This window comes from Clupea harengus, chromosome 9, assembly GCF_900700415.2.
Source record: "Clupea harengus chromosome 9, Ch_v2.0.2, whole genome shotgun sequence".
NCBI classification, from domain to species: Eukaryota; Metazoa; Chordata; class Actinopteri; order Clupeiformes; family Clupeidae; genus Clupea; species Clupea harengus.
The window spans coordinates 8945277-8955180 of record NC_045160.1 but is presented as its reverse complement, the minus strand read 5'-3'; the positions used below and the strand labels follow the sequence as shown (position 1 = coordinate 8955180).

The 9904-nt window shown below is 40.7% G+C and overlaps 1 protein-coding gene across 1 annotated transcript; it reads right to left on the bottom strand.

Moving 5' to 3' along the window:
• Positions 1-5295: 5295 nt before the first annotated feature.
• On the bottom strand, positions 5296-6228 carry LOC105899832 (olfactory receptor 51I2-like). Its single transcript, XM_012827050.1, has one exon. It carries the CDS (start codon positions 6226-6228, stop codon positions 5296-5298), a length of 933 nt encoding a protein of 310 aa, XP_012682504.1.
• Between the last annotated feature and the right edge of the window lie 3676 nt (positions 6229-9904).

Below are 9904 nucleotides of genomic sequence, written 5' to 3'. Positions count from 1 at the left end.
TGTTGTTTTCTTTTTCCAAAAAGTATACATCTTAACTCTTCACATGTTTAAAATCCAAATAAATACTTCATTCATCTCTAGGTAGAGTATTTCAAGAGATAGCCATGTGTAATTGTTAATATTTTCTACCTTTAGAATGATTTCAACTATCACTATTTGTGTAAGAAACATTCCATTTCTTTTGGCAGAATCCGTAACTAATCACTGTTACTTACATGGGATGTAGTAGTAGAATGTCCTCACCTGTCTGTGCTCACATGAAATGTGTGGCTGAGCCCTCTTGCACAGACTGAAATGGTTTATGTAGTCTGAGTATAACATCAGAAGTCTCTCGTGCTGTTTCCTAACAAGCAGCACAAATTGGGTCTCATGCATGATACTGTACTGTAATATTCTTTAGTGCCACTAGATGGCGTTTATAGTAAGGTACGTTACAGTGACCAGTGAAATAAACTGCCACCCCCTTTAATTCAATCCCGGTCTGGTCTGGTCAAAGCACTCCAAACAATCAGGCGATCTGTAGCAATAACAATTATCTTTATTCTTTGACAATTCATAAAAGGAGCTCACTTCGGTCAACCCGCAACACACAACTTTCTGTACACACTAGAAGTCTGAATAAATAGCACATCACACGTGAAATGAGTTAGAGGAAGACACATCAATTCATAGATCTAACACTCCAAGTCAATAAATCTGACGTAGAAGACTACCACACCTCTCAAGTAATAAATACGATGAAGAAAAATATGCAACACTTCTTTTACACAAACGTGACGAAGATCAGGCTACAAGTGCATACAACAGCTGCGCCGCGGCTGTAGCCAAACGATCGCGTAACGACAAACATAAACAATGAATAGAGTTATTAAAAGCTGACTCCCCCGTCTCTGGCCACAAGTCTCTGGTTTGCACGCTCTTAAAGTGGCATTATGCAGTAATTGTACATCAGGATTAGGGTTAGGATAAGCAGTTTTACCTTAAAATAACAGCTTTAAAAAAATTGGGGCGCTACAATGACTTTTAATATGGAGAATCGCCTCCGTGCCATTGCCATACCAGGGTCCCTAGGCATATTACTGCTAAATATAGGTTTGCCTGAAGCCGCCCGGTTTCTACTGTCCTGCCAAACTAGTAAGTAGCTTATTTGCCGTTCTTGCTTTGTCTTGGGTTGCACTTGCTTGATGTTTGACTGTGTTAGGACAGTTGTTGACTAACTAGTTTGTCATAATGTCAAAGTCAGTACATTTCAAGAGATTTCATTTGTTTTAGCCGCTAGCATATCGTTAGCGATTAGCAATTGTTCCGTTATGCTACTTTAAGGGTAGCCCCACTGGTGTCCACCTACGCTTTCCTGGCAACCTTTGCAGAGTTTTCCCCACTGTCTTCCTCAGGGCCAGTAAGTGGTTTCCCGGTTTCTTCAGCGCCGGCGGTGCTAGCCAACCACGATCGCCTCAAAACATCCTGACAGTCCATGTGAACCCATCGGCTCCCTCCAGTGGGCTCTCTCTTGCGCGCGCGTCTCTCGACCACTCCCTCCCCCCATTAAAAGCATCAGTCTCATTAGTTTCATGTTTGTGAACGCAGGCCTCCAGCAGCAGGCTTATCCAGCAAGTCAAGCCCACCACCAGCTGGCCCTGGTGGCACTGGAGATGCTGCCCCAGCAGACAGCCTTTCCGCAGGAGGCCGGGACGGCTCCCCAGCCGTGAGTGCAGCAGGTGGAGAATGTTTCCCAGCAGCAGGTGCAGTAGACCAAGGAGGTGTCCCGGCAGCAGGTGCAGGCAGGAGCGGCGCCACGGCAGCAGGCACCACAGGCAAGAGCGGCGCCTTGGCAGCAGGCAAGAGCGGCGCCTTGGCAGCAGGCTCAGCAGACCAGCTCGGCGGATGTAGATGACAAGTCGAAGCCCTGAGCTACAGGCCTGTGAGACCGCCGGAACACGCAGTTGGACTTATTATGGGGTCTTTCACCCCTTCTTTTGGGCCACACTGGACTAGCTGTAGCCTGTTGCAGGACCATGGCTTGAAGCTGCAGCCCACTAAATGCCACCTCCTCCAGCACTCAGTACAGTACCTGGGCCACGTGGTGAGCCAGGGGGGTGTGGCAACTGACCCCCAGAAGACGGAGGCGGTCCAGGACTGGCCGGCGCCAACAACAGTGCGGGAGGTTCGCTCATTCCTGGGGTTCGTCGGCTACTACCGCCGGTTCGTCCCAGCTTTTGTGCGGAGAGCAGGGCCACTGCACGCGTTGTTGAGGGGGACCGGCGGGAACAAGACCAAGTTAGTCGACTGGACCCCAGAGTGTGGGAAAGCTTTCCAGGACCTCAAGGAAGCCCTTCTGAGAGCCCCTGTTCTGGCCTACACTGATTTTGGCCTCCTATTCCGGGTCTACACTGATGCCAGCTTGCATGGGCTGGGAGCTGTGCTGGCCTAGGTCCAGGATGGGCGAGAACGCGCCATCGCCTACGCCAGCCGTAGACTCCATGACGCAGAGCGTAATGACCAGCATTACAGTGCATTCAAACTGGAGCTCTAGGCATTAAAGTGGGCAGTGACGGAGACATTTAAAGACTACCTGTGGGGCGCCACCTTTAAAATCTTTACCGACCACAGGCCTCTGCTTCACCTGCAAACATAATTGTTAATGATACAAATATTCTCATATTTATTATTATTATTATTATTATTATTATTATTATAATTATTTAAATCCGAGGATGTCTGTAGAGTTGATGTGAACGCAATCACCAACGATTTCTCACGTGTTTTCTAACACGGAGCGGCCCCGTGGGGCATCTGGTGTTTTTTTGAGGGATTGCATTTAAGAAAACTCTGGGCAATTTACGACTGCTATTTAGCGTTCGGAAATTCTGGTCTAAGTTCAGAACAAATCCCAGATGAGAGAACTTTCATAAATGCCAAATTTGTCCCTAAAACATCGTAAGTGGAGTTCAGAAGAAATTCCTTCTTAAATTCTTCTTAACTGCGTTCGAGAATGAGGCCCATCGGCTCCACCTGTAAAGCTACCCATTGTCAGGTAGCCCACCTGAAATTTGATCTTTAGGCTAAATGATGAACATTTAAACTATCCCCAAGTAACTTTTAAAATGAATGAAAACACCAAGCAATCACTTTAGTATCTTATTACTGGGAAACACTGGTTTTCACCTAAACAAGAATATATACTTAAACAAGTATTTGCTTGGTGTTTTGATATCAGCTGGTAAGAAGGCTCCTACTAGACACTGGTTACAGCCTGACCCTCCAACAATGGAGGAGTGGCAAGAGATAGTCAACAATATATATCTGATAGAAAAAAATCACATTCACACACAGGATACAGACATTTCTTAAGCTATGGTCTGAATGGATCATCCTTGACATAACCACTGGAGGGGTCACTACATTAGCCCAATAGGCTATATTCCATAAGGCAGAGTCTGTGCGTTTGGTCTATGCATTTCATTTTGCTTTTATTTATTTTTCTAACTGATTGGATCCCACATAAGAAACTGTCTGGTCTGGAGTTTGTTTGGTTTCTCACTTATTTATTTTTCCTTTTTCTTTTTTTCTTTCTTTTGAGTAATTGAGATGTGGTAAACATGTTTGGTCAATTGTAACCCTACATCCCTTATTCTTGTCAATAGTTTAGAAGTGTATGAATGATATAAAAAGGGAAAAAAGAGACAATGAGAGGAGAATCAAACATTCATGTAATGCTTTTACTTATGCAGATGTAATGTAATATTCCCATTGTCGAATAAAAAAATAATTATGAAAAAAAACACCAAGCAAAAGAACAAAAAATGTCTATGAATTACATTTGTTTGTTCGTAACAGTCATCTTTAATTAGTTGTGTGCAAGAGTACACTCACAGCCTGCAATTAAGCACCATCTCTTTGCTTCATCTAAAATATAAATAACAAAATGTGGTTTTGTAATGTCTATTTTATACCTTTCTTCATTAAAATTGTCACTGGTGTTACTGTTGCTGGTGTTACCTTCTTCATGGCAAGGGCCAGTGAAATAACTGTACAATTCAGGACCACAAACAATCAATTTGTAATAATAAAGTTAATTATTAAATGAATTATTATATTATTATTATTAATAGTATTATTATTATTATTATTATTAAAATAATAATAAGTAATACTGCTTACATGTTGAAAAAGAAATAACCCTATACCCTCCCATGGTACTTTGTTGCAATGAAAAAAGGAAATGTTTCCTAATAGTAGCCTGTAAAGGCATCAATGATGCCATGAAGTCTTTATCATAGGTGCAGAAATCTCTCTAATTAGTTGCCATGTTTGAAAATAGCCACTATTTATTAATTTGGCATTTGGTTGCTTTTATCCAAAATGACCAAGTGTGGTACAACAATCCAGCTTCACACCGCCCACCCGGACTCGAACCCGGGTTTACAGGGTGCCAAACATGCGCTCTGACCGCCACACCAAAGAGCCCGGCTCAATGGCATGGCAGCCAGAGAGCATATTCAACCGTAGGGACGATCACATCGTCACAGTAAGATACATTATTTTTCATTGTTAAAAAGTCCAACTGACTTCAAAATGTTGTCATTATTTTGTCAAGTCAATATGAAGGTTATATTTGCATCAATTCAATGGATAATATTGTTGTAACTACATGACCGGTACATTTCAAAACTATCTTTCCATGAAAATGACGAGCAAGGACAAATCCTGCAGAAACCCTGACGTGAACATAGCCTAAAAGTACCTTAGTGTAGTTTAGTTTAAAACTACCTCATATTTAGAATCACTTTAAGTGGCAAACGTATGAAACTAACACTAGGCCTGATATTGAATGCAATTTTGATTTTCATATAGTGCTCGAGGTTAAGCTCCTTGAGGCTTTTAAGAAAGTATACAGAACTGACTCTCAGTAAAATCAAATGACAATGGATCGAAACAAAATGATGCAGCATCTAGTCTTGACTCTTTTCCTAGCTATTGACGAGGACAAACCAGAATCTGTATAGGAAGACAAGGAGAGGACTGGCTAACAGTACGTGCCATAAGGGGAAATGCCATGGCATTTCATAGGTATACATAGTATAACAAATAAGATACGTGTGACAAATCCTGCATTTTGTCACCCTCTTCTTTCCCTTAAGAATGCCATTACATTTAATGAATCTATTTTAGTTTGTCTTAATATTTTTCTATGAACATGAAAAGATGCCAGCAGTTTCTATCTGTGGTAGTAAAGTACAGTATCTTAACCATATGAATCTAACACAAACATATACAAACAGAGCAGTTTTATCATTAAGGAGTCATTGATATTTTGGTGGATGTTAAGAGAAGAAAGATTCTTCTGTGTATTTCTGGAAAATTAAACCCATAAACAAGGGGATTTAAAACTGGCGGTATAATAAGAAATTCTAGAGATAGGATCACAGCCACCACATCTGGAAGTTCATAACGACTAAAAATAATTTCACAAAATACAGCTATTGAGTAATTGACAAAAGTCACAATGTGTGGAAGACATGTGTGCAAGGCTTTTCTTTTGAACTCCGAGGAGTTCCTTTGACAAATAACAAGAATTTTAATATAGGAATACAAAATAAAAAACAATGGAAGAAAAACTGTTACTACGGTGATGATAATGCCAACTATGTTGTTCAGTGTAGTTTCAACACAAGAAAGTTGAACAACAGACCAGTTACTACAATACAGTTTTCTTAACTCGTTACCACATAAAGGTAACTGAAAGGCTAGGCTAACATTGAAACCAATTGCACACATTGGATATAGAAAAGCAACAGCAACCATGATGGCAAGTGTCCTTGTCGTCATGATACTGTGATATTTCAGGGGTTCACAAATTGCTACATGCCGATCATAAGCCATTATTGTTAAAATAGTAAATTCATATGACCCATATGTCCAGATGACTAAAATCTGTATGAAACATGCAGGACGAGATACTGCATGAGTGTCTAAGAGAAGATCAGCTAACATCTTTGGAAGCAAACCATTGGCACCATAAAGAGAGTTGACTGACAGACAAGCAATTAAGATATACATAGGCTGATGCAATGCTCTTTCAAAAAATATGACCACTATAATCAGTGTATTCATAGAAAAAATAACAAAGTACAATATCAATACCAAGGTGAAATAAATATATCTGAAATTCTGCTGATCTTTGTACATAGTGAGATAAAAGTAGTATGGGTGAGATCCATTTCCCATGATCTTCTTGCCCTAGCTGATCACTGGTGTTGACGATACTAAAAGCTGAGATAAAATGCAGTATCAACAACTGATCAGTACACTCTATAAAAATATGTTGTTGTTTTCTTGTCCAAAAAGTATACATCCTAACTCTTTATGTGTTTCAAATACAAGAGAGAGCCATGTGTAATTGTTAATATTTTCTACTTTCAGAATGATTTAAACTATCACTATTTGTGTAAGACAGGAGCATTACATTTCTTCTGGCAGAATCCGTAACTAATCACTGTTACTTACATAGGATGTAGTAGTAGAATGTCCTCACCTGTCTGTGCTGACATGAAATGTGTGGCTGTGCCCTCTTGCACAGACTGAAGTGGTTTATGTAGTCTGAGTATAACATCAGAAGTCTCTCCTGCTGTTTCCTAACAGCAGCACAAATTGGGTCTTATGCATGATACGTTAGTTGAGTGAATGCATGGTGTAAACTGTGCAACCTGGTATTTCTGAAAGTTTTAGTAGCTCTGATTGTGTTTTATGTAGGAAGGAAACTTACAGTTTAAGACTATTTTTAACTAGAGATGCTTTTCCGCAAGAAACAGCAGATGAGGATCACTAACCCTTGCCCAGCAAATGATTATAAGGCCCTCACAGTGATTATAATAATTTTATAATCTGGAACACTTGAGCATACATGCAGACAGTAGACATTATGATTAATAAAACAGTATTCAAAATGAGTTAAACGTCTTTATTTATTTTTTGCAAACAGTGTTACAAAATTCTACCCATTCTCCAAGTGTGAAGAATGTCAATGTCTGCTGGTGCAACCCTAATTATAAAATCCTTTAAGATTTTCATTTTTTCCCAATAACATTCAATAGGATTTGGGAAATCACTTTCTTGATATTCCTAAGGGATTTAAATTTTTTTCCTGTTACAATCCTGTAGTATTCTAAAAATGTCATTGTTCAAAAGGCTGCCTCCACCAGCGGCATCCAGCTGTGCTGGAGTGAGATTTGCAAATGTGTACAGAAACCTGCAAACATGTATCAGATTTGTAAAAGTGTAAAACAATCTATAAATGTGTACTGAGATTAGACAAATCTGTAAATGCTTACATAGGTCTGTGAATGTGTAGACAAATCTTTACATGTGTACATAGATATTAATGGCTGAAAAGTTTTAATTGGACAATATTATTTGTAACCCACAGAAGACAGTCCACAAATGTGTACCATGATCCACATCACATGTATTTTTTATTCGTGTTGGAGTTCCCCAAGGTTCCGTACTTGGACCCTTGCTCTTCTCTTTGTATATGCTACCCTTAGGTGCTACTATGAAGAAGAATGACTTTAACTTCAATTGCTGTACTGATGGCATCCAACTCTACCTACCCATGAAACTTTGTGATGTTCACATAAAATTTGTGTCATAACATATCATAGGTGCTGAAAAAAAGAGTCAATTATAGGCTCTCAGGCACATTCTATATGAAAGATGGACATGAGACAATCTGGTTTATGATAGGAGTACATAATCCCACTGTATTAAATAATAATGGGATGAGTAGCGATCACCTAGGCCTAAACCTTGGGGTACGCTCCCGGTTTGTAGTGTGAGAGGTGAACGCACAAAAGGGAAGTTTTTCTTTTCTCGTTGTGGGGTGTTGTATGAAGAAGTGGCGGCAAGCTAGAGTTTGAAACGAAGTGCAACCTAGACAGCCAAACGCCTGTATTTATACGAACAAGCTTTTGTTTCTATGTATAACTATTGTTATCTGGTCCGATCAAATTCAAGTTTGAGGAATACTGAAATACGGAGGATTCCATTCAACTCGTGGAGTGGTGAAAAGTGCGGTATTCTTTTTGTTTCTATTTTTTGTTCACGTTGCAATTAATAGTTTTTTTTGCTTTTTGAGGATGAATGTTTTTGGGATTACGGCGCTAATACAGATCTCCTGATTTAAATTCTAAACAGCGAATGGGAAAGAGTTCTTTTTTTGATCAAAATTGAATTTGTTATATATAGTGGCTTGTACGGGGATCGGGTGTTAAACAACGCAAATTATTTAGGCTAAGAAACTGTGGTTATTTATCTCTTTTCTTATTCCAGGTTGGGTTTTTTTTTGGTTGTGGAATAACTCGTATTTTTCTTCCTGGTTCATGCCAGGTGATTTTGTGTTGAACCAGAGTGAGTTTTTTCCCCATATATTAGAGAGTAGACTCTCAAAATGATGTTATTTGTGTGACGGGTGGGAGTGGGATAAGTCAGTGAGTCACCTGGTTCTGTTTCACGTGACCAAGCCTAGCGAGTCACCTGACACTCACTTCATGTGACCAGAAGAAACGCAGGTAAATAGCACACCGCGAGGTCATTCTGTTGTTTGAAATCGGAGCGCGGCAAACGCAATGTTGAGAGCACTGTTTGTCACTACAGGCGCAGCCGCTTCAAAAACGCATTGGCAAAGCGCGCCAGGCAAAATTAAATACCGCTAATATCAACCTTTCGTCTGCATTTGCCATTGTCCCACAGTTCCCATAGACACATATACATGTATATATGTCTATGGTTCCTACCACATCTACCGGCATCGAAACAGGAAGGAAGTGGTAAAGTAGTAAAGCCTGCCTCTTGCTTGATCTGATTGGCTGTCTGGGCCGAGTATGACATTGATGAGCTGTGCGACTTTTATGTGCGCCTAAAAAACGCTAAAAAAACGCAAAGCGCAGCGCATAAAAGGCACGCACGAAAGGCATGACGTACCATAGAAAAACAATGGTTTTGCTAGCAACGCGTTTTTAGAAACGTTTCTCGGTGTGATCGGCCCCTTTGAATGGGGATTCTGCCGGTGGTGATTTAACGCGAAGTGGGTAAGGACGAGCTTTCTTTTAAACAGGTTATGCATAGCTTAATCAACACGTAGCCTATGCTCACCAGTGTTTTAGTTTTATCTGGAATTTTATTCCCTATCTTAAAGTTAGGTTTAATGTGAAACATTTGTTGTGCCAGTGATACTAATACTAAGCCAGCAGCTCAAAGCTGGCATTAGCTGCTATGTTCTACTACGCCATACTATACCCCTCCAGGCCAGAGTATACCCCAGGGGATAAACTGCCCTAGGCCAAACTATACCTGGGAGTGTAAAATAGCCTAGGCCATACTACACCCCTCCAGGCCAGAGTATACCCCAGGGGATAAACTGTCCTAGGCCAAACTATACCTGGGGGTGTAAAATAGCCTAGGTCAGACTATACCCCTCCAGGCAGGGCCAGTCCTTCCTATAGGCGACATCGGTTGATTATTCCTCCCCTTTAATATTACCAATTGGTATTGTATTTTATATCATTGGAAAGCCTGATTAGTCACCTTTACAACGAGGTACAACTTGTGAGGAACGTGCATTCGTGGAATGAGCAACACAGCTAACCGTGTGGGTAGCGGCCCAAAAAAATGTGCCAAAATCCCCTGCAATATTCTTCTGTTGGTATTCACTCTCGTTTTGAGCTTCAAGTGCTGGCAGGTGTACCAGTCACAGGTTTGTTATAAGGCTGCCAGGAAGCCTGCAATGACTGCCCTTCACCGTCAGGCCCGTTTGGGCTGGTTTCGACAGCACCGACAGTGGAACCTAAGAATGTGGGCCAATGTCATGTTTAGTGATTAATCAAGGTTCTGTCTGCGGAAGCTGGGG

Excerpts from the sequence above, each read along its gene's own strand:
- LOC105899832 (XM_012827050.1), bottom strand. The coding sequence starts at position 6,228 with ATGGGAAATGGATCTCACCCATACTACTTTTATCTCACTATGTACAAA.